A 25,333-nucleotide genomic window follows, 5' to 3' on the forward strand; every position below is an offset into this window, starting at 1 on the left:
TTTGTGTGGTGTTTTTCTCATGATTAGACTGGGGTTCTGGGTTTTAAGTGCCTTTCTTGTCTCATCATGTCAGGGGTCACATGACATCATTGGTGATACTAACCTTCATCACTGGTTAAGGTAGTGTTTGCCAGGTTTCTCCACTGTCATTACCATTTCTTTCTTTTTATACTCTGTTCTTGGAAAGCAACCTACTAAGTCTAGCCCACTCTTGAGGGTTAAGGGATGGGAAATAAGCTCTCCATCCTGAAGGGGTATCTACATTTATTATTAAGAGGAATTCCCTAGTAAAGATATGTCTCTTCTTTTTAAAATTTATTTATATTTTATTCATTCATTTTGTTTGTTTATATTAGTATGGACTCATGGATATTTATTTTATCTTTTGGGTTAATCCAATTCTACATTCCTTTATTGGCTTAGATGGTCCCAGCTTTGGCTATTAGGAGTTCTGTCAGATTGCCTATCATGTCCCCCCCTTTTTAAGCACTTCTTTACTTTCTAGTACTGTAAGATACTCCAGGTTCATCTTGTATTTTCCCTGCACTAGCCCTAGAATCAGACATTTCTCCTTGGAGCCTTGGTTCTTTTTATTAGAGAATAGTATATAGAAATGATGATCTCGGGGCTCCTGGGTGGCGCAGTCGGTTAGGCGTCCGACTTCAGCCAGGTCACGATCTCGTGGTCCGTGGGTTCGAGCCCCGCGTCGGGCTCTGGGCTGATGGCTCGGAGCCTGGAGCCTGTTTCCGATTCTGTGTCTCCCTCTCTCTCTGCCCCTCCCCCGTTCATGCTCTGTCTCGCTCTGTCCCAAAAATAAATAAAAAACGTTGAAAAAAAAAAATTAAAAAAAAAAAGAAATGATGATCTGGACACTGAGTGTCTCACTGGTCTGGGGGTGTCATTGCTTCTAGGCCCTCTTGTGGATGGAGCTAGCTGACATAGGTATTATGCTAAGCCAAGTTTACACACTTTTATAATGTATTTCTGTCCACTTGTATTTATATTAAACAAAACCCAAGTTAATATAGATGTTTCTGACTAACCCCATCCCACAGGGTTCATTTTAGGCTTTATTGTTTGCTTGTCTATAACTTTTCTCTTTGAGAGTAAAAAACCTAGTTTCTCCCATCCTGTTTACTTATTTGTTCAACCCAAGTATAGATGTAAAGCACTTTCAAAAATGTTAACCCATACCCCTGTGAGAAACACATAAACCGATTAAAGGGTAGTGTTTCTGCACAGTGTAGATCCTCTTTTGATTTTTCGCCTTCTAGGTTTAATTTTTGCACGATACATGCCCTTTGGATTCTGCTCTGATGCAGCTACTTGTGATTCTAAGGGTGTGAACTATCTATCAGGCTTTTTGAGTTGATCACCTTTGTCATTTTTTGAGGTTACTGAGATGAATTCTGTCTTGGAGAAATGCAGAAGAATAATAACCTAGTGAGCCACAAGGTTCTCAGATGAACTTTCTGGCTCAGGCTGTGTGATTTCTCATTTTTTTAAATACCAAATGCAAAGTTTTATGCTTAAAATAGTATCTTACAAACCACACTATATTGTACAGTCTTTGTATGCTGCCTGGTCATGAGAGCGCAGCAGTGCTAAAGGGACACTGTCCCTGGGAGTTACCAGAATCCCTTTCTGTGGTTTCTGCATAATTCCAGCAGTTCTCCAAAGCATACTTTCACCCTTAGGTTTCTTTTGTCAGTGAGTTTCCTACCTTTTTCGTTCTTTACCACTGAGTTTCCTATCTTTTTTGTTCTTTACTTTTGTTAATTTATACTTTTGAGTGAAAAGGTTTTTAGGGGAGCCAGACTTGACTTTTACTAAAACCACAACTTTTAAAATTTTGTTTTATTTGGCCAAATACAGAAAAATTATATGTACGTTTATGACATACTGCATTTGAAGAATTTACCTCTTTTTAAAATCTTTTACAAGTCAAAAGTTCCCAAGGGCTGTATTTTGTATTTGAGAGATTTTGGTTTTTAATTTTTTTTTAAGTTTACTTATTTTGAGAGATAGAGAATGTAAGTGGGAAGGGACTGAGAAAGAGGGAGATCATATATCTATCGATCTTAACAAAAAATATTCAAGCAGTCTTCTTATTTTGTGTCGAGAGAGCCAGCCTGAGTGGGGGAGGGGCAGAGGAAGAGGGATAGAGAGAATCTTTTATTTATTTATTTTTGAAAATTTTTAGCTTTATTTGTTTTCCCATCCAGGAAATGGTTTCAGATAGGTGCTTTGTGCTAATGTTGAAACATTCCTAGAAAGTAATTGTGTTCCCTTGACTCTGAAGTCTAGAGCATGTTTGGAGAGGATTCAAGAGTTGGAGGACTTGCTCGCTAAAGAAAGAGACAACTCTAGGCGCATGCTGTCTGACAAAGAGCGAGAGATGGCAGAAATAAGGGATCAGATGCAGCAACAGCTCAATGATTATGAACAACTTCTTGATGTAAAGTTAGCCCTGGACATGGAAATCAGTGCTTACAGGAAGCTCTTAGAGGGCGAAGAGGAGAGGTAAGTAACTTCGGTGTCACTCTGCCCCATACTTTTTGTCCTTCCCCTTTTTATTTAAGAGTAGTAAATAGGATTGAGCTTTTGCAAAAATTTTATTTTAACATTTAAGGCAACCTTAAATATTTTCTCTGTCATATTTTAACACTGGAGTATAGATATAAGTAGAAATGGGTCATCTATCTCTCTCAACAACAAAAATATTCAAGCAGTCTTTTTTACTGTATTGTATTCTATCGTATTCTATTTTATTTTATTGTTTGAGAAACCGAGCATGAGTGGGGGAGAGGCCAGAGGAAGGGGGATAGATTTTTTGTTTTTGGAATTTTTTTTAGCTTTATTGAGATATAATTGACAAATAGAATTGCAATATATTGAAAGTGTACAACATGATGATTTGGTATATGTATACATTGTGAAAAGATTCCCACCCCAAAGTTAATTAATATGTCAGTTAGGGAGAGAGAATCTTAAGCAGGCTCCATTCTCAGTGTGGAGCTTGACATGTGGCTGGATCTCGTGACTTTGAGATCATGACCTGAACTGAAATCAGGAGTTGGATACGCTAACCAACTGAGCCACCCAGATGTCCCTGTTACTATTATTTTAAATGCTGGACTGTGTCAAGATGCAGAGTCTTTTTCTTGAGATTTTAAATATTATGTTGTAAAATACTACATTTGCTGAAAGAGACCTTTATGCTTATTTTTCAAATATGGTTAGTGTATAAATCCTTTGATACCTGTTCTTAGAAAAAAGTTTCAAAGCATAAGTGTCTGATTTAGAATGAAAAGCCAGGGTGCCTGGGTGGCTCAGTCGGTTAAACATCCGACTTCAGGCCAGGTCATGGTCTCACAGATTGTGACTTCTGGCCCCGCTTCGGGCTCTGCGCTGACAGCTCAGAGCCTGGAGCCTGCTTTGGATTCTGTGTGTCCATCTTTCTCTGCCCATCTGCTGCTCATGCTTTGTCTCTCAAAAATAAATAAATGTTAAAAAAAAATTTGGAATGAGAAGCCATTTAGTTTCAGTGTTACATACATTGTAGTAGGTGGGTTGGTTCCTCTCCCCATGTTTTCCAGACTTCCTGCATAACAATTACATTCTGTTCCTAGGGAAAAACATTCCGATACTATTTTTTAAAGAACATTATGGTGGGCACTCTAGCACAAAGACTTTTGTCTTAGTTAAGATGTATATCAGCCTTGTTCAGCAGATCTTCAGTGATGTTTTGCTTTAGAAATGAGTGTGTAGGATATTAATACCATTTTTACTAAAGTTGGAAGTGCATAATTGTCTCATAAATGGATTATTTTTCCCCTGTAGATTGAAGCTCTCTCCAAGCCCTTCTTCTCGTGTGACAGTGTCCCGAGCATCCTCAAGTAGGAGCGTGCGCACGACCAGAGGGAAGCGGAAGAGAGTCGACGTAGAAGAGTCTGAGGCAAGCAGTAGCGTCAGCATCTCTCATTCCGCCTCGGCCACTGGCAATGTCTGCATTGAAGAGATCGATGTTGATGGGAAATTTATCCGCTTGAAGAACACTTCTGAACAGGTGAAAAACAGATTCCCCCTTTTTTTCTAGGAAGGCTTTGCTGATTGGTAGACTATTTTGCATTGCTAATAATTCCTCAGCCTTTATTTGGATTCAATAGTCTTCATAGAATAAGAGTTGTCCTCCTCTGTTTTTTACTTAAATTCACGGAGTAAAATACATATTGAAATAGGAGGAGGAAGAGGAGAGGGTACACTTAGTGATTTAAAGATGTCCTTCCTTAGCCTTTCTGTACAGAGCCACAGCTTTTTCTCACACTTGGCCATTCTCTCACAGTGGCCTTCCTAAGGATGAGTTGTTGTTACACCCTTCCCTAGCCAGATTGGTGGAAAAGTTGGAGTGGGAGTGTGAAAATGGGAGATATTTTTTCACAGCTGTTAACATCAGAAAAGGAAGGAAATGTGAGGCTAGAGTCACATATATGCAGGGAGTATTTTGCTCTTTAAATGAATAAATGAATAAAAACTCATGACTTAATTTATATGAAGAATTGTATGGAGCCCTATCTTGAAATTATTTGTTTAAAAGTTAAACAAAATATTCATAGCAGGGAATTGTGAGGTTTTGAGCTGGGGTTTTTGAGAGCTCAGAAGTGAAGTTCCTTCCTGGCTAGGCATCATGGAGCTGGAGGCCATGAAGGGGTGTGTGCGATGATGCTGGATGGCAGGCCTGGGGGTTCCATGGGGGGTGCAGTGGGATGAATGTCACTTCCTGAAGCATTGTTCAGGATTTGTCAAATGTTGTTTGTGAAAACCACTCCTTTTCTCACCAGAGCTATTGAAGCTGCCGTGTGTGTGTGTGTGTGTGTGTGTTTGTGCGTATGAATACATAATTTGGATGGGCAAAGGAAAGCTAGTAGTTCACATACTAAAAGAGAACAGGCTCTATGCCCTCTTAGTCATGACTTCAAAACCTGAAGAAAAAGAGTAGCCTCTGCTGCTCCATTGTTGTAGTTTGGCTGTTTTTCAAAAGGCCTAATAGCCCTGTGTTGAGTTATTCTACAGCTGGCTTTCAGCCTGGTTTATTCCTGGCTTTGAGTTAGAGATGGATATAGATCAGTCCAGCTAATTGCTTTAAATACCCTGCACCTTTTCTCGGGTGTCAGGCAGCCCTGGGTAGCTTGGGGGCCCGCGGTGATAGACCTCACTTGGGACTGGCTCATTGCATCACTGACCCTTTTTCAGCCCCTCATGCTTTGAGGTAAGGGAGTTACATGTGGGCAGAAGTGGTATAGGTGCAAAAGATAAAGGACACATTTTCTTCCATCTGTTTTTAAGTTTATGTGTCTGTATTTTTTTAAAGCTTAAATTAATCAAATGTTAGATGTTTATAATCGTGATTATGACCGCTAGATTGTGTTGTAAATTTCAAAGACCCACCTGATCTAGCAGTGACTATGAACCATTTAGTTTGGTTCACATTCCTTTTATTCCAGTTTTGTCTTCTTTAAAATAAAGTACCTTAATATTAAAACTGTAGCACTATTGAAGTTACTGCTCTGCTAAATGACAAAACCATGTTTTCTTTTTGTAGTAGGAAAATAGATTCCTAGGAAGACTCCCATAGAGCCTTCTTAGTTTAACTGCCTGTGTAAGTTCATTTATATGGTTATCTATCGCTTTCTGTATATTTCATGTGACCTTGTTTTACTCTTTTTGTGAATAGGATCAGCCAATGGGAGGCTGGGAAATGATCAGAAAAATTGGAGACACATCAGTCAGTTATAAATATACCTCAAGATATGTGCTGAAGGCAGGCCAGACTGTTACAGTAAGTGAATTTAATCATCATTTAATTTAACTTCAGTGTCTTAACTAACAGTTAAAGTAACTCAAGAAAATTTTTGGCTTCAAGGGAAGCATTTTAGAAGTGGGCATTAAAACATCTTTGACATTATTAGGGAATTACAAGTACTATTAAAGATTTTTAAAATCCTATTTTATTGAGAGTGGTAATTGACTATTAAAAGTGAAAGTATTGACCTGTGAATAATCTTTATTTTGTCTACTCCAGTAGATATAAAACAGCTGTCTCTTGACATTATTGTAGCCAGTCTGATTCAGGAGATACTGCTTAGCATAAAGAACTATTAGGATAATCTTTTAATGCTAAGGTATGCCTTAAAATGACAGTTGTCTGCCTTGGGTGACTGACTTTCAGCATCATTTGGGTAGTGCTTTGGTGTCCAGGACCCACCTCACCCTTAGTCACCATCTCTGGTGTTGGATTAGGGACCTGTGGTTTGAACAATAGTCTTTAAGTGATAGATCCTAGAAAGAATCACTTTTTTTTTTGAAGTTTATTTACTTAGAGAGAGGGAGAGAAAAAGAGCGTGTACGCATGTGAGTGGCAGAGGGAGGGAGACAGAGAATCCCAAACAGGCTCTGCGCTGTCAGCACGGAGCCCGACATGGTTTCGAGCTCGCAAACTATGAGGTCGTGACCTGAGCTGAAACCAAGAGTCAGACGCTTAACTGACTGAGCCACCTAGGTGCCCCCAGAATCACTTTTTTAAACATAATTTAGCGAGGGTAACGTGGTTTTTACATACATAGTGTTTACATTTCTAGATTTGCAGAGAGATGGGCTTTTTGTGTCACTCTGTATTTTGAGTTCTAAGTGGTTCACTGACCGTTGGCTGTGCTCTGAAACATCACATCTTTAATAGTTACTAAATGTCATTAGCATACTTTCTATAGAAGTAGCATCATTGAGCAAACACAAAATTTCTTTATTTTTCTTAGTAGATTTTGTAAATTGTTAACTTTGATAAAGATGTGAAAATGGTTCATGTTTTCGTTCTTGAAGGATATAGAAGTAACTTTTATCAATTTCTTTTAAAAATACTAAACACATATTTTTAAATTTATGATTGATACACATTTAGTGTTTAAGATCAGAGGCTCAAACTAGTTAGGACTTTTCTTTTAAAAAGTGTCCTAGAGCTTGATACCACATTGGGAAAATATGAGATGCTAATTTTGTAATAATGGGTAAAAAATGGAAACAAATATTCTAACCACACTATCTTTTCTTCTCATTAGTCATTACTATAGTGAGAGAAAATTGTTCAGTCCTCTTACATGTCTTTTGGAGGTTGCATAATGTGGTGGAGAGAATCTGACATTTTAATTCAGAAGATTTCAGAATTGAGTGTGCTCTCTGTCTCTGTAAAGTAATGTGGAACCATTATGCCAATCATAGGCTTTTTCCATTAGATATAGTTCCTCAGGGACCAAATAGATAAATATACTATAGGTCTAGTGGAGCTCAATTATCATATAAAATAATGTGATTTTTTTTTTTTTTTTTTTTAAGTAGCTAGCCTTAAATATGATAAGAAGCTCTTTGGAACAAGGTAGTGATAAGTAATCTTCCTGTAAAATTGTACTAGACAATAGCAAAGATTAATTTAAAGCTCTAGAACACAAAAAAAGAAGTACTTAATTTAAAATTTTCTTGTAGCCACATTAAAGTAAAAAAGATGTGAAATTAACTTCAGTGTTATATTTTATTTAATCCACTATATCCAGAATACTATTCTTTCAACATGTGATCAATATAAAAAATTATTAAGTCAGATATTTTACCTTTTTTTTTTTTAGAATGTATTTTTTTATTGTTTTTTAACGTTTATTTATTTTTGAGACAGAGAGAGACAGAGCATGAACAGGGGAGGGGCAGAGAGAGAGGGAGACATAGAATCTGAAATAGGCTCCAGGCTCTGAGCTGTCAGCACAGAGGTCCGACGCAGGGCTCGAACTCATGGACCGCGAGATCATGACCTGAGCTGAAGTCGGACGCTCAACTGACTGAGCCACCCAGGCGCCCCTACCTTTTTTTTTTTTTAAACTATGTGTTCAAACTTACAGCTGTCCTCACAGTACATCTCCATTTTGACCAGCCACATTTCAAATGCTCACAAACCACATATGGCTAGCACATGGAACAGGATGACTCTGGGATGTTTAATTTTTTTTTTTTAACTTTTATTTATTATTGAGAGACAGAGACAGAACATAAGCATGGGGGGGATGGAGAACGGGAGAGACACAGAATCTGAAGCAGGATCCAGGTTCTGAGCTGTCAGCACAGAGCCCGACACGGGGCTCGAACTCACAAGCCCTGACCTGATCATGACCTGATCTGAAGTCGGACACCTGACTGACTGAGCCACCCAGGCACCCCAGACTCTGGGACATTTTAGATGTAGATTAAATTACCCAGTAAGGTTACTGACATTTTGTGATTATTAACAACACTATACCAACTATATGATTCCATATGGACTAGTGAAAATGTCTTGCTTGAAACGAGGAAAACATTAACATTCCACAAACCTGACAGCCCAGTTCCAGTTCATTTTTTGTTTTACCCCAGTAAATGCTCCTTGTCCGTTTCCAGCTATAATGCTGACGAAAGATCTTGAAGCTTCAGGTGAGCATCTACAGAGGATGGGCTCCCTCCTAGTTAGTAATTCATAGATTTTCCTCCCCATTTAAAAAGATGTCTGCCTGTATGATCTCCAGTCTTCATTTTGCCATCATGTAGCCATTTATATTGTAAAATAATTTATGGGGTGTAAGACTTTCCTTTCTATTTTCATACACTCTTTCAGAAGCATCAGGATTGGTGGTGGTGTCCCTACAGATGGAGGTTGTGGAGCTGGAGTGATTTGTCCTTGGCTCAGAGCCAGAGTTTCTGACTCACATTTTCTCCACTCTACCAATACTCTTTTGCCTATAAAATACATTAAAAATATGGCAGAATTTCCATGCTTATTAGGAGGGAAATGTAATTTTTTTGGTTTTGCCTATTTCAGTAGCATTCCTGTTTATCAGTGAGTAATGGGTGATTTGTTCCTTTCCTGTTTTCTTTTCGGAGTTGAGTATCAGACACTCCTGACGTATTGTGACAGAGCCCCTAGTTGGAGACCTACTAGTTTATATTAGAATATTCTAGGTGGGCTGTGTGCTGCAGAAGTTTTGAGAGAAGTTAGCGGTATCTCTTCACTTCCTGCTCTAGGCAGCTGGAGGCTACTATTGGAGCTGGTTAGAGGGCTCCACCCCGGAAGAATGGCCCATAAAACCCATAGAGTAACAGTAGCGACAGTGAGAGCTGAGCCTTGCCGAGTGAGCCAGCCCCTCTGTGCGGGTAGAGTAATCTCATGCGTTCCAGGTTTCACTTCTGTCATTTCATGCCTAATGAGAGTAAGGTGACTTGCACACATTCAGCTGACATGTTGAGGGGTGGGAGGTGAATATGGACAACGTCCCCTCAGATCCCTGTGCATCACCATTCACATTTATCGGTTGGGGAAGCCGAGGCCTAGAAAGGTTCTCCTGGCTGCACAGCTAGTCATACAGCAGGTCTCTGAACCTGGGACTCAGTTCTGAGAGTTAGAATCCGTTCTTTTATAAAGTATCCAAGTCTCTTGGTTACTTTGCTGTCGTTGGGATGTGGGAGAGCTGGGATCTGGATCGACTGATGTCCTTTCTCTTTTCTAGATTTGGGCTGCAAATGCTGGCGTCACAGCCAGTCCTCCCACTGACCTCATCTGGAAGAACCAGAACTCTTGGGGCACTGGTGAAGATGTGAAGGTGATACTGAAAAATTCTCAGGGAGAGGTAAGGCCATTTTGTCAGCACTACCACAGTGTATGTTCCCCTTGAAAGTTCATTGTGCAAGACGATTTCTCTTCAGAAATCACATTGAAGTGGGAAGTAGTTGATTGCTTACACCAGACCAAGGCCGCTCAGTAAATCCAGGTGAAGCTGACTTCAGATTTTAGGAGTGAAGTAGGAATGTATTGTGGACGCTGAACATACAGGACAGTAGTTCTGTCTCCACTGCCACTGGCTTTGTGACTTTCGGCAAGTTCCTTTACTTTAGTCTTCTCATTTTACAGTGGAGATGATAAAGACAAGTAATATAATTGTGATGGTATTAATGGGAGGAATACAATATAAATGAGATAATCGTTGGGAAATGCTTGCAACAGCATCTGGCCTCTGGTGACTGCTTATGTTTTCACCTTGTTGCTCGCTCAGAGTGTTTGTGAAACTGTGAGTTTGAAGACCGTGGAGTGTACATCTGCTTGATATTTCTATTTTTAACATGTCTGTCCTAGATTCTTATCAAAGAACCTTACCTACCTGTGCTGTCAGGTAAAGACACCCCTACCATATGTGCACGTGCACGCCCACCCAAGAAGTGGGAGTCTGCGGAGGAAGGAGCGGTTGCAGGCCAACTCGCAGCAGCCCCTTAGGGCTTCCTTCTCCGCCGCTGTAATGCCGAGTGCAGACCTCTCACCTGTACGGGGCTTGTCCGGTTGGCCTGTCTCATTACAGTAATCAGCACAGCACATTGAGGGTGAGGACCTACGGTGAATTTTCTTGGCACATATTTCAGTAAGAATTTACTGGATAAAAAAATTTTAATTAAACGTGGGCCTTCCCTTGAGTTCAGAGAAATAAAGTAACACGTTTGCGATGCGGGTGTGGGGTGTTTGCATCAGGAGCCCCGTGCCGTGCCACCTTCCTGTCTATCTCTCACTGCACACATGCGCTGGTGTTGGGACCGCTCTTCACATGAATTCACGGTCTGCTGGATGAAGAGTGCCCTTGATCTCAGACTGAGAGTGGTTCTGATTCACCGTAGACCTCAGTACGGTCGTGTGAGATTTCAGGGCACGCGTGAAGAATTCCCCTCCAGGTCCTTGGCTAGCCTCTCCGGTGGGGGCGTAGTTGACACTTGGTGTTGCTCACTCCGTCTTCAAGGTGTTGGATCTTCTCCGCAGGAGAAAGAAGAGGCTTCTTGCCGTCAGCACTTTGGAAACTTTCCCAGGGTCGCTGGGGCCGCCACCCAAGTGCTGCATTCCCCCGACACCTGACATGGGCAGCACACGTGACACTCTCACAGTGTTGCCGAAAGTGGCGATTTGCTCAGGTTGAAAAGCACCGTTAGAAGGGGCCCTGGCAGATGAGATGGGCTTTTGTGAACCATGGAAATCCAGTCATCACCTGTGTACCATTCTTTTCTCTGTGAAAGCCTATCTAGTTAGAGGTGGTCTTATGGGAAGGTATTTGGAATGTAGCAGTTTAAAGCCCACAAGATAGAGTGACATGTGAACAAAGCAGATCCCGTGACTGGGGTCAGGCTTGAAGGTGGTATTACAGTGACGTTTCGATAAAGCTGACTGAAGCTTTGGTTTCTCTGCAGAACTTAAACCATTGAATATTAGATTATTTGCTTGGTCGGTTTTGTTCTTTTAACAAACTTCTGTCTTCTGCTTGCTAGGCTCTATTTAAAGTGACTTTTGTCAAATGAGGAAAACAGGATGAATACAGTTTCTATTTTTGTGGTTGCCAGCCAAGTAAATTTGGTATTTATTCGTTAATTCTGAAACCGTGTTTATTAGTAAATTCCAGACCATATTTGCAATAATCCATAATCACTACCATAAAGACCATTTTTCTGTAAGTTTGTAGGTAATTGGCATAAGTCAGTTTATTTTTTTACATATATTTTCTTCTTGCCTGAGGCATTGGAAATGTCAGAAAACCCACTTAAACCAACCCTCCTGGGAATATCTGGGCTCACACACCCAGAAATCCAGCAGTAGTGGACTTGATCCAGGAGTTCACTCACTGTCACCAAGGATCTTCTTTGTCTGTTTGCTGAGCGTCTCTGTGGTTGATGTGGGATGGGTGCTGGAGTTCCTGGAAGTGCATCATTCCAGGTTGGCTTTTTGTGGGAAGGAGCCTCTTTCCCTGTGACATTCCCATCCTGGGCTTTACTCTCCTCGTACCAGCATGGCTCCCAGGCTCCCTTCTAACCCGGTTCCTGGAGTCAGGAGGACAGAGCTTGAGTATTCTCTCTCTAGCAGCTTGATCCCCTCTGCTCCTTGTGGCTCATTTGTCCCATCTCCACGGGAGAGATGGGTACCCAGGTGAAATTGGGGACTGTCACTGAGAAATGAGGGAGGAGGTGCTAGATGATTAAAAACACCAAGTGTTGACATGCTAAAATGTTCTTCTGTGAGGGAAATAAGAAATAAAAAAGTCTCTACCTTCTGGAATATAGTCATAACTGAAGCTTTTATATATGTGAATGATTGCTTGTCTGTACAGAGATACCATAGTTTAATAGCTCCTCCATCGAAAAACAGCCCTGTAACATTTGCTGATTTCTGTGCTGTGGATATCCCATACTGTCACTGTGGTGTTTCCAGGATATCCGCATGTCATGACTAGCACAGTTGGCAGAGGTGAGCGCATCAGCTGGTACTGGCTGGCTTCAGTGCATGCCTGAATAGTGTACCTTTGTGTGTGCAAGGCTTAACAGGGACAGACTCCTAATACATTTTACAGAGAGGCCATTTATATGTGTCTTTCAGGGCACTTGATAGGGTTGGATGAGAGGAACTTTTTGGATAAAGACACTTATTAGTGCCTTGACTAATAATTTCCTGGGCCCAAACCTTCCAACGATTTTTGGTTCTAAATGTGTTTTATGATTTTTCTATCAATTTTTAGACATTATTTAGTACACTGATTTTCTATACAGGCCTTCTGCATTGGATTATTTGGTTTTTAAATGTCATCACATGAAAGGTGCTTAACAGCAGGCTTATATTAAAAATAACTAAAGGGGCACCTGGGTGTCTCAGTTGGTTAAGCGTCCAACTTCAACTCAGGTCATGATCTCACAATTCGTGGGGTCGAGCCCTGTGTCAGTGACAGCTCAGAGCCTTGGAGCCTGCTTTGGATTCTGTGTCTCCCTCTCTCTGTCCCTCCCCTGCTCATGCTCTGTCTCTCTCTCAAAAATAAATAATAAAACATTAAAAAAAAAAAAAGTAGTTAATGTGAGGGGCACCTGGGTGGCTCAGTTAGTTAAGTGTCCAGCTCTTGATTTCCGCTCAGGTCATGATCTCATGGGTTCGTGAGATTGAGCCCCGCATTGAGCTCTGTGCCAAGAGTGCAGAGCCTGGTTAGGATTCTGTCTCTTCCTCTCTCTCGGCCCCTCTCCCACATGTGCTCATGCCCATCCTCTCTCATTCTCTCCCTAAAAATAAACATTTTTAAAAAGTAGCTCAGGGGCGCCTGGGTGGCTCAGTCGGTTAAGCGTCCAACTTCGGCTCATGTCATGATCTCACAGTTCGTGGGTTCGAGCCCTGCATCAGGCTCTGTGCTGACAGCTCAGAGCCTGGAGCCTGTTTCATATTCTGTGTCTCCCTCTCTCTCTCTGACCCACCCCTGTTCATGCTCTGTCTCTCTCTGTCTCAAAAATCAGTAAATGTTAAAAAAAATTTTTTTTAAATAAAAAAAATAAAAATAAAAAGTAGTTCAAGTGAATTAACTTATAATTAACTTAGTTGGGCAAGTTCCTGCTTACGGAGTTTCACATTTGAGGAAAATAACGTCACATGCTTTAAGAATATTTGCAAGATGAGGTGTATATGCTTGTCACGTGCTGCCTGAGCTGGAATGTGAGAATTCTGTAGCAGGGTTTCTTTGACTTTTCTTGCCTCGTTTTAGGATGAGTTGTGGAAGGCTGGGTACTCTGAGCACTTTTTGAGAATTTTTCTTCTATTTTGTATGCCGCCATTCCCCAATTGATATGTGACTTCAAAGAATTATAATTGATGTAAGGCTCACATGCTTTTTTGTTAGTGCTGATTTGGTCAGAGCACGCTGATGTTTGTGAAGTGGCTGTTCGTGTACCTGAGCACTGACTGACCTCACAGAGTTGAAGTTTCCAGCTGAGACTCTCACTCTCCGTCTTCCTTGGCCGTGTAACGTAATCAAAATTCCCCACAAAACACTAGTGTACTACCTTGCTTCATTTATGAGATAGATCCCTGGACATAAATTTAAAGTTGAACTCTGATTTGTAAGACAACCTTCTTTGGTTTTCTTTCTCTGCTATTTTAAACGAGCTGGTTGTGTGTTAAATTCCAGATAAGCTTTTACTGACGGAATTTTAGCATCTTTGTCTGTGGAGTTATCCTTCTTGAGTGACCTTAGGACTTGGTACAGAATAAAATGAGATGCTCTGCAGCAGGCTGTAGGACACTCATTTACTTGCTGCCAGATCGTCAGGTCAGCCTCTTGCTTACACACAAATACTGCTGTGCTGTGCAAGTCAGCGTTCTCCACAGGAGAGGCATCTGTACTTGTGCCTCTCAGGAGAAAATGGAAACGGTGAATGATGAAACTATTTTCTGTGCAGAATACATTGGAGCTTCACTGGTGTGTTATTAGTAAATGGCGCTCATCCGTCTTGGTTCCATTTCCTGAGAGGAAAGTTGTTGAAGGTGGACTGTTGCCACCATGTTGCCTCCGATCACAGCATTTGGCCTTCAGCTTCATTTAATTCAGAGTTTCTTCAGTGCCTTCTTTTTGCGAGGAGCCGGGACCTTGAAGCTGCATTCATGTTGAGTGTTACAAAGAGTCTCGTGTGCCAGATTGTTCACAGAGTTCTTAGTAAGCGAATGGAATCAGAAGCATTGGAATCTTTGCAGCCGGTATTTCAAATTGGATACCGGTAGCTCCTCTGTGGGGAATATTGAAAATCTAACAACTGCTACTAGTCGTGTAAAATATCCTGTTCACTACCTAAAGCTATTGATGAAGCACTTTCTTCTTTTTTAGAAAATAATCCCTGATGCAGGAAAGGTGCTGTTTCTAAAAGTTAAGCAAAGATAAGTTCCCTCTCCCCAACTGCCTTTGCGATAGTTATGACGTTGACTTAAAAGTTACTCTTGTTTTCAGGAGGTTGCTCAAAGAAGTACAGTCTTTAAAACAACCATACCTGAAGAAGAGGAGGAGGAGGAAGCAGCACCTGAAGTGGTTGTTGAGGAAGAGATTTTCCACCAGCAGGTATCACTTTAATATATATACTTAAAATTTTATTGAAAGAATTACACAGAAACCAAAATCAGCAGTGGATTTGGTCTTTTTCCCTATTACTTGAACCAGATGAGTGATTTGCCACCTGGGGTTTGTTTTTCCCGAGGGGACATTCAAGATAGTACATTAGAGAGTGTTAGAAGAAAATGATAGCACTTCTTTAACAATTTTTTTCTCCTTATATCCAATTTCAGTTTTTATCATGTTTCATAATGTACATAATATGCAGGACATGTTGTGTATCACTTATAAATAAGTATATATGGGTTGGAATGCATGCTCAAAATTATTTACTGGAGAGTTCTGTGATAGAGGTTTATTTTAGATCACTAATTAGAGTATCTGCATATAAACTTAAAAAAGCCAGAGTAATATTCTACTGCAGTGGGAAACAAAAATTCTTGCTATATTAAATTCCAAGGGGCGCCTGGATGGCTCAGTCGGTTAAACTATATTAAATTCCAAATCATCTAATTATAAGATAGATTTTAGCTGATGCTTGGGCTTTTGAGAGCCCTTGAAATAAACTCCAAATTTGATTTTAATTAATTAAATTGGAATTATTAATAAGTAATAAGCCTTCAGTTTATAGTCTCAAGCTGTTTGAGTCAGGTGATTAATCAAAATTCCTGCCCTTATCCTTATAAGACTTTGTTTCTATGTTTCCAGCTTTATAAGTCGGTTCATTTTGCTTCATTGGCCCCAGTCCTACTCCGAATAAACGTTCTCTTAGGTGGTTAACCCCCAGGGTTGAGAACCACTTGCTGGGGGTTGTATGAGGTAGAACGAACTTTGGGATACTTCCTAATACATTTTGGAGGACTGTTCAAGAACAGCTACTTTAGCCTTAACTTTCACAAGAAACCAGGACAAGATCCATTTCCTGCCCCCAGTGGGAAGCATTATAATGAGTGGAAGTAAAATAACAATGTAAGAGATATCTCAAGGTGGCAGAGAAGCGGCTCAGAGTATGATTTGTAGCAGGTCGGATGCTGGAGAAGACTGTCTAGGCCACCAGACTTGTTGAGAAGATCCCTGGGAGTATGCTTGTCCAGTAATTTGAAAGTTGGGCAGTTATTTGGGTATCAGAAGACCCACAGTGGTGTTTGCATTACCTGTTGGCTGCATTAACATACACCCCAAAACATAAGTGACTTAGAACAAGTGTTTCTTACTTGACTTGATTCTGTGGTTTGACTGGGCTCAGCTGGGCAAGTCTTTTGCTCCATGCGATGGAGAGAAAGTTAATGACACAGTTGTATTCAGCTGGGATCTTGGCTGGGGCTGGAATGTTCTCCTTGTTTCTCTCCATGTTGCTTTATCTTTTTTTTTTTTTTTAAAGTTTATTTATTTATTTTGGGAGAGACTGAGATAATGTGAGTTGGGGAGGGGCAGAGAGAGCGGGAGACAGAATCCCAAGCAGACTCCACATTGTCAGCACAGAGCCTGATGCGGGGCTTAAACCCACGAAACCGTGAGATCATGCATGACCTGAGCTGAAACCAAGAGTCGGACACTTAACAAACTGAGCCACCCAGGCGCCCCCACGTTGTTTTATCTTTTGGTAGTTTAGCTGAAATCTTGTTTATAACATGGCAGCTGGCTTCCATAAGGGGGAGAAAGAGAGCACCAGATCTCTTAAAGGCTAGGCCCATATTCTCTTAGACAAAGTGCGTCTGTAGGCCATCTTCAGCCATAGGCAAGGGCAAATAGTCCTCAGCTCTGATGGGGAGGAGTGAGGCAGAGAACCTGCGGTGATCTTCTGTTCACCACAAAGGACGTGTCAGGATGTCAGTGTTAGGTGTATCTGTCCAGTTGTATCGTAGGATACACGTCATACATAGATGAAAAGGGAAGCTTTGGTGGTAAGTGTGCATTCTGGGCTGCCTGGGCAGAGAGCTTCTGCACACGTTGGAGCCAAGGAGATGCTAATACTAATCTGCAGTTGATTCCAGAAGGGAGATTAGAGAGACACTGAGGGACTGTGAATGGAGGTTCATTAAGACCTAGTGACTGAACTTGAGAGGGGAGAGAAGGAGAAGAAGGCAGATGTGTGAGGCGTTTAGCTTTGGTGATCAGAGTAGATAATGATGTCAAGTTTTAAAAGAGGGAAGATGGAAGGGTAGATATTTTGAATTTTCATTAGAGAATGGGTCCAGTGGCCTTTCGAATTGATAAGGTTTTTTTGGTGGCCTTCGAGAAACCAATTTCAGCCCAGTCTGGTGGTGAGTGACAGGTCCGACTGTGTGGTTTTAAGGAATTAGTGCGTGGTGAAAGACAAGAACAGAGAGAGCCATGTTGACTTCATGTCTGAGGACGATGCCGGAGCCTGTGCTTTGGGATGTGCAAGCAGAGGACCCAGCCGGCTGGGCTCCCTGATGTGGTTGTTCACAATGGAGCCTGCTGACCTCCTGTTTCCGGTTAGAAAAGAAGGTTCTTTATTGAATAGTGACTTTCAGCCTTAGCTGCATATCATTAATTACTTAGGGAGTTTTAAAATTATATATAAATAGATATACTTCCCCACTTAAATGAGAAATTCTTATCTAGAGACCCAGATCAGAATTTTTTTTTTTGAAGCTCTTCAGGATCTGAATGTGCAGCTGGAGTTTAGTGTCACTGTTGTGGAATTTGTTGGAAGAAGTTTATAAGAGGAGGTTAAAAATGAGAAAATGATAAAGTTTCATTTGAAGTTAGGTAATACGGTTTTGTCCCATCTCTGCCTTATTTTAAAGTGCTGTCCTCCATTTTCTTAGCACTGATTTTTCTTTCTGCTTTTCCTCGTCAGGGAACCCCAAGAGCATCCAATAGAAGCTGTGCAATTATGTAAACTTCTCAAGTCAACGGTCTTCCTCAACACAAAGAAATACGGTAATCCTTACCAACATGCAGTGCAGAGCCTTCTCAGAAGCACAGAATATTTTTATATTTCCTTTATGTGAATTTTTAAGCTGCGAATCTGATGGCCTTAATTTCCTTTTTTGACACTGAAAAAGTTTTGTAAAAGAAACCATATCCATACACTTTGTTGCAAGATGTGAATTATTGACACTGAACTAACTGTGTACTGTTTGGAAAGGGTTCCTCAAATTTTTTGACATTTTTTTGTATGTGTGTTTTTTTAAGTTCTTACAAGAAGGGGACGGGAGGGTAAATAAACCACTGTGTGTCTGGGTATAATTTGAAGATTGCTCCATCTAGATTAGCAATCTGCTCTTGATTACTCTCTGCTATATATAACGGTGCTGTGAGGGGGGGGCATTTTTCAATATATCAAACTTTTGTACTGAATTTTTTTGTAATAAACAATCAAGGCTACAAAAAATTTTTTTTAATAGAAAAGAGAAATTTTGTAAGAAGGCAATATTAACCTAATCATCATGTAAGCACTCTTGGATGAAGGATTCCACAAAACTTTGTTTTATGGTTACTTCTCTTAGATTCTTAATTCATGCGGGGATAGCGGGTGGGAGGGACGGGTTTCTCTTAAAATGCATTAGCTGTGTTTTTAAAGATAGTGTAACTTGCTTTAATTTCCTATGATACATTAACAAATAAAAGCTGTTTTAATATTAATTGGTCTCTTTTAACTTTAAAAACCTGATTTGGGGGGAAGAAGAGTATTGTTTTACCTGTGCTTTTCATAAAAATAATTTGGCTTCTTGTTTAACGTAGATGTTTCTTGGGGTGCCTGGATGGCTCAGTCGGTTGAGCATCTGACTCTTGATATCGGCTCAGGTCATGATCCCAGGGTCGTGGGACTGAGCCTCGAATTGGGCTCCATCCTGAGCGTTCTCTCTCTTTCTCTCTCTCTCTCTGCCTCTCCTCCACTCGCACTCGCTCGCTCTCAAAAAAAAAATTAAAATAAAAAATTAACTAAACTAGGTGTTTCTTTAAGCTTTGATAATGAGGAAACCACAAACCACTCTGAGGTCTTTACCCCTCCTCCCCCTTTCAGTACTCTGTCTTCATCAATAGCAGTAATAACAATAATAAAAGTAATAATAGGGGCACCTGGGTGGCTCAGTTGGGTAAGCTTCCGACTTCAACTCAGGTCGTGACCTCATGGTTCTTGAGTTTGAGCCCCGTGTCGGGCTCTATGCTGACCGCTCAGAGCCTCCTTGGGATTCTGTGTCTCCCTCTCTGTCTCTGCCCCTCCCCACTGTGCGCTCGTGCTCTCTCGCACGCGCTCTCTTGCGCGCGCTCTCTCTCTCTCTCTCTCTCAGAAATGAATAAACATTAAAAAAAAAATAGCTTATGTTTTGGGGTCAGATACCGTGCTCAGTGCTTTATATTTTTTAGCTTATTAACAATTAGACCTTTCAAAATCTCCTTTAATAGGAAAGTCAAATGGGAACAGGGACAGTGGCAGAAGACACTGAGGAAGATACTCCTTTTAAAGGGAGAAGAGGGAGAGAATACTCTTCTAGAATCTAGTTTTACCTACTTATAAAATAGAGAAAAGATATCCGTAACCGTACCTGTTAGAGGATTAAGGTATGAGCGATGTGACAGGGAGGCCATGTGCTTATGGGGTGGCTTTGTCATGTATAGTGGTAATCTAGGGTGTCGATCGTTAGGGGTTTGGGCCAGTTTTGTCTTGCGATTGCTTTCTCCCAGTGTGTTCATCTTGTGGGAAGTGGAATGCCTGCACCATCCGTCGAACGAACAGATGATAAATTTCGGAAGCCAGCCCGGAGTCAGTGTTTGGTTTTCCCTTAAAATATTCCTGCAGTAAGCTGCGCAAAGACTCCCGGCTTTCACTGGAAAATAACTCACAAAGTCTCAGAATTACTGTGCTCTGCAGATTTACTGCATACGCTGGTGCCATCACAGACACAAGATAAATGCCGGGCAAGATACGGTGTCAGGTGAAGCAGATAAAATGATAACTTCTCAGCACAGATTTGTCTTCACAATGAGCGTGGCACTGCAGTGTGCAGTCAGACTCGGCTTTGACAGATTTTGCCACAAGATGGGGTTCTTGTCATCAAAATGCACTCAGGGTACTTTCCTGCTGGGTAAGTCAGGTTCTAGAAATCAACCCTTTTTAGTAGGTGGGCACTAAGAATCGACGGCCGTGACACGGAAGAGTAGTAGGTACTCCGGCGACGTAGACGCACGTCTGGTGATGTAGGGGGAAAATCTGGGACCCTGTACCCACGCGGTTTGGTGCCCTGGGTGTGTTGCAAGCAGAAGCTGGTGGCGTTCACTTAGTCTGACAAAGGTGAAACTACAGGTTCTCTGAAAACGAGCTGCACGTGTATCTGTTCCCACGGAGCAGGAGAGGCAGAGGGCCTGAGCACCTGCCTCCTGTGTATGCTCTGTGTCTCCACATCCACGGAGCTTTGGGATACATTTCTGGATTACTGACCTGTTTTACACCTGGCATGAGGTTTCCCTTCCGCTTTCTCTTTGGTTTTCTGGTCTCACCCCTGTGTTTGGACAGGGATTTTTTTTTTCTTTATTCTTTCTTTTTTTTTTTTAATTTCTCTTGTGGGTAGGTCTCCTCTCTGTTCTTCACTGAGAAAATTCTGGATGCTCCTATTTTGTTGAATATGATCTCTTTCCTGTTTGCTGTTCTTCCCTTCTGGGGTTTCTTTTAGATTTTTTATCGAACCCATTCTCTTTTATATCTTGTGGATTTCTCTGTGTTGTTGTATTCTCAGTAATTTCTTTCTATTTATCTCTGTATTTTTTATCCTGCTCATTGAGTTTGTAATTTCTATACTTTTCATTTCTGGAATTTGATTTTTTTTCAAATTCAGCTCTTCACTATAGTTCTTTTCTTCTTTTAAAGGGTCATTTTAGGCACACTTGTATGGTTTCTAACATATTTTTCTGAGTTCTTATGGAGAGCCTAATTTGGTTTGCCAAAATGGTTTGAGAGCCAAAAATGGTTTGCTTCCTCATGGGGTTTTTAGATTGTGAACTTCCCTTCAACAGGTGTTTATTCTGTGAGTGGTTTGTGTGCCTAACATACAGGGTAGTTTGGTGCTTTTCTGTTCCAGCTCCCCAATGATGATAGTGGATTGGACCTTTGCTGTTTTCTCATCTGGTGGTAGTGAAAAAAAATCCACTTGGATGCTGGTGCATGGGTATTCTTTATTTCTCACAGGTAACTTCCACATGCTCCCCCTCGGTCTGCATCAGAAGTTTGCCATTGGGGTGCCTGGGTGGCTCAGTCAGTTGAGTGTGCGACTCTTGATTTTGGCTCAGATCACGATCCCAGGGTCATGGGATTAAGACCCTTGTCTGCTCTGCGCAGAGTGTGAAGCCTGCTTGGGATTCTTTCTCCCCCCCCCCCCCCCCCCCCCCCCCCCCCCCGCTGATGCGTGCACACGTTTTCGCTCTAGCAAAAAAAAAAAAAAAAGTTTGCCTTTGCTCTGGGTCTTTGGGCTTGCTGTAATGGGAGGTGTGGGAGCACTTTCTGGTTCTGAACTTTTGCAACCAGCTCCCTTTTGGGTAGGTCCTGTCCTTGCATGGAGTTGTGCCCTGTTTCCTACCCCCACCCCCCAGCCTCCATCCTGAAAGTTTCCATTTCACACTCTGAATTCTTGTTCCTTTATGGCACCTGGGCATTTTTGGTTCTCATTTTAAGCCTGGCTCTCTATTAAAACAAAGATTACAGGTTATCAATTTTATAGTGATAGAAGGAGCCCCTCCTTGTCAGTTATTTCCTCATCACACACCAATACAAGCATGTGCACATTGATTTGCCTGTGTGTATGTGTACGTATTTTACGAGAGATGCTGATTCTAAATCATGTTCCCTTTGGTTTCAGTTTCTCACCCACCATCCCTTTCATGGAATCTTAAATTACAAAGGAACTTATTTGAATGCCCTTTCTTTTCCCGGCCAAATCACATGGAGGACAGAATGACTTGGGCCCCTTGAAGCAATGTTCTGGTATTTCCACGTAGTTACCTAGGAAAGCCCAGAATTCTGAAACTGGGAATACTCCTTCCCTCCCTTGCCAGAAGAAAAAAAAGGCACAGAAGGACGTAATATTTAGTATTCTGTGTTTCTGCCATTTGTCTGTCTTACTAGGGAGACTTTCAGAACCAAACTGATGGCAGCAAGGAAAATATTTAGGCAAAACACAAGTAAAACTCACAGGAGTTGTTTTCAAGGTGTTGTGGAGGGAGCTTCATGTGAGCACGCTGAACGGGAAGAATAGTTAACCAGTGGGGAATGGATGCAGCTTGGCTGATCTGGAGGGTCATGCAAAGAGAAGGGCAGAGGATCATCGTGGAGGCTGACCAGTCACCAGTTGGCCCTGGAGACCAGCACCGGACCTAGAGTGCGAACCCGCACCCCTTGTCTCATTTCTCTTACATATTTGCCTTCACTTTTAACAGCACAGTAAATCCTGTCTTTTGCTGACTTTTCACCAGAGGCTAAAATGCACCTCTCAGTTCAAGGAGACAGCCGGTTCAGTAGCTTAAGTAACGTTACAACGATAAAGCACATATCCACCCAGATTTATTATGTGAGTGCTTCCTCCACCAATCTGAACTGGAATTCTCAGTTTAAGTGTCAGCCAAGTTTGCTCTCAGAGAAACACAGCTCTTGTTCCATTTCAGGAGTTTTTGTACCTCCTTTGGCTTTGTAGTGCTTCAAATGGGCCCTGGTGTGTGGAGCCTAATGGTTTCTCTGAAAATTTCTTAAACCATTTTCTTAAACATTGCTCTTGGTTTATTTGATTTAGAATAAGAAAATCCTCACTTGCCTTCTTAAAAATGTTTACTATCTTTGAGAGAGAGAATGCAAGCAGGGGAGGGACAGAGAGAGGGGGACAGAAGATCCAAAGCAGCCTCCGTGCTGACAGCAGCCAGCCTGATGTATGTGGGGCTTGAACTCACGAACCATGAGATCATGACCTAAACCAAAGTCAGATGTTCAACTGACTGAGCCGCCCATGTGCCCCCACTTGCCTTTTAAGCCTCCTTACATGATGCACTTAGCCCTCAGAGTGGGTGTCCTAATCCTCTTGGCCCTGTCACATCCACCAGGCTTCACTTTCCCCACACATCCAGCATTGGGGGCAGATCTCCCCATGGAACTGTAATAGAGTGGAGGTACCTACACCAGTATTTCTTTTTCCTCAGTGTTTGTAATATACTCTGGGTAATTATTTTCAAAGGGTCTAGTTTGTTGAATACACCAGAGTCTTTTTTTTAAATTTATTTTAATGTTTATTATTTATTTATTTATTGAGAGACCAAGCACGTGAGCGGGGGAGGGGCAGAGAGACGGAGACAGAGAATCTAAAGCAGGCTCCAGGCTCTGAATTGTCAGCACAGAGCCCGACACAGGGCTTGAACCCATGAACTGTAAGCTCATGACTTGAGCTGAAGCCAGACGATTAACCGGCTGAGCCACCCAGGTGTCCCCATCGGAGTGTTTCCATAACTGCCTTCCATATAGGCCTGTGTGCCGGGACTTACCTTAAGCTCCCAGTGTTAGCTAGAGTGTCCACAGTGTCACCAGAGGGACACGGGTGTCCTGTGCTGAGTTGGTCTCATCTGGCAGAGGCTGGCTTTCTAGTTTAGTGGCTGAGCGTGGTCTTCAGAGGACTTGTTCATTGTCTCACTTCCCCAAAGTCTGAATCCCAGAACCCTTCTTTTCTTTTCCCTTCTTTTTCTCCAGGCTCTCCATTTGAGCCAGGGAGAGTCCCAGCTCACACCACCCTTCACCAAAGGCTACTTTGTGGCCCAGCTGTTGGCCACTGGAACATTGTCTTCCCAAGCCTGGGATTGTGAAACCGCCCAGCCTTCCTTCCTCTTTGCGGCTAGCTCCCCCCCACTCCTTTGTTACCTTCCAGCCAGTGTCAAGAGGGGACTGAACCCAGGCTAAATGTGGAGCCAAAATTTTCCTATGATTCATTTTCTCAGTTGCTCTTTTCTTTTAAGTCTTTGTCCTGCTGAGAGAAAAACTGGAAATTTGAACCGTAGAAAAAAGGAGCTGAAAAGTCTTGATTAAGTGCCTGTTGTGTAATCATCCCTCTACTGGCACCGAGGGGATGGTGGGTCTGGCCCAGACTCAGCTGCAGCTGCGGGCCACCAGGAACAGTGCTTAGGTTTATAATATGGGAGGGGTCCTTGGGTGGGGAAGGAAAGGTTTGGGCACAGAGAGGCATGTTTGGGAGGCTCAGGGTGGCCTCCTGCCAGAAGTTCCTACAGGAGCCTGAAGCAGGGCCCCTGCCTGTGTCATGCACCTGGGAGACTAGGGACGCAACTAAGAGAAAACAGCAGGGACAGGGTTCTGGAAATGCAGTGTGGCACATCAAAGATTTCCTTACTTAAAAAAAAAAAGTTTTTGTTTTTTTTAATTAAAAAAAATACTTATTTTTGACAGAGATACAGAGCATGAGTGGGGAGGGGCAGAGAGAGAGGGAGACACTGAATCGGAAGCAGGCTCCAGGCTCCGAGCTGTCAGCACAGAGCCCGACGTGCGGCTCGAACTCACATACTGAGAGATCGTGACCTGAGCCAAAGGCTGATGCTCAACCGCCTGAGCCACCCAGGGGCCCCTATTTTTTTTAATTAAAAATTTTTATTGTTTATTTTTGCGAATGGGGGAGGAGCAGAGAGAGAGAGAGAAGGAGACACAAAATCCCAACCAGGCTCCAGGCTCTGTTCTGTCAGCACAGAGCCGGACTTGGGGCTCGAACCCACAAACCATGAGATCATGACCTGAGCTGAAATCGGATGCTTAAACGACTGAGCCACCCAGGTGCCCCTTTTGACGGTTACTTTTGAGAGAGAGAGAGAGAGAGAGAGAGCAGAAGCAGGGGAGGGGCGGAGAGAGGGAGCCACAGAATCCAAAGCAGGCTCCAGACCCAGAGCTGTCTGTCAGTGCAGATCCCAGCGCGGGGCTCACCGTGGGGCTCCACCTCCTGGACCTGGAAGTCATGACCTGAGCTGAAGTCAAACGCTTAACCGACTGACCCATCCAGGCACCCCTAACGGTTTCCTAACTTAAAGTTTGCTGTACCGCACTGGGTAAGGGGTATCCTTGCTTTGCAGACTGGCTGTCTTGCCTAGAGGTGAAGTCATTTATTCACTCATTCATTCCTTCAGCAACCATACCCCGCGGAATTTGCGTTTGCCTGGCGGCCACCGCCAGACAAGGCTTCTGGAATACGGAGCTGAGAGATCCAGTGGTTTTCTGAAAAACTCGTTCTGTTCACACAGGCCTGTATCCGACAGCTCTGCCTACTTTATCCCCGGCAGCTGTCAGAAAATAATTTACACAGCCGGTTTACAAATGAAAACCGTGCTATTCGTTGTCCAGAATGAACGGGAACAATTCCAGCTGTCAGATAATCCCCACATCCCTAGTTCAA

The 25,333-nt window shown here is 42.3% G+C and overlaps 1 protein-coding gene and 1 long non-coding RNA gene across 2 annotated transcripts in view; one reads left to right on the forward strand and one right to left on the reverse strand.

Moving 5' to 3' along the window:
- Positions 1–18,557, forward strand: part of LMNB1 (lamin B1) — a 53,597-nt gene extending 35,040 nt beyond the window's left edge. The window contains exons 6-11 of the mRNA XM_047084049.1: positions 2,303–2,523; positions 3,844–4,069; positions 5,735–5,839; positions 9,576–9,695; positions 14,844–14,951; positions 17,770–18,557. Of these exons, the coding sequence (XP_046940005.1) occupies positions 2,303–2,523; positions 3,844–4,069; positions 5,735–5,839; positions 9,576–9,695; positions 14,844–14,951; positions 17,770–17,811 (822 nt within the window). The 3' untranslated portion in view covers positions 17,812–18,557. The remainder of the gene's footprint in view (positions 1–2,302; positions 2,524–3,843; positions 4,070–5,734; positions 5,840–9,575; positions 9,696–14,843; positions 14,952–17,769) is intronic.
- The window catches only part of LOC124515289 (uncharacterized), a 30,302-nt gene extending 6,614 nt beyond the window's left edge, over positions 1–23,688 (reverse strand). Inside the window, exon 1 of the long non-coding RNA XR_006962781.1 lies at positions 23,433–23,688. This is a non-coding gene — a long non-coding RNA (uncharacterized LOC124515289). The remainder of the gene's footprint in view (positions 1–23,432) is intronic.
- Between the last annotated feature and the right edge of the window lie 1,645 nt (positions 23,689–25,333).

The sequence above is a fragment of the Lynx rufus genome, unplaced genomic scaffold (genome assembly GCF_022079265.1).
Source record: "Lynx rufus isolate CCGP_SWC_20201006 ecotype Redwood Valley unplaced genomic scaffold, mLynRuf1.p SCAF_1, whole genome shotgun sequence".
NCBI lineage: Eukaryota > Metazoa > Chordata > Mammalia > Carnivora > Felidae > Lynx > Lynx rufus.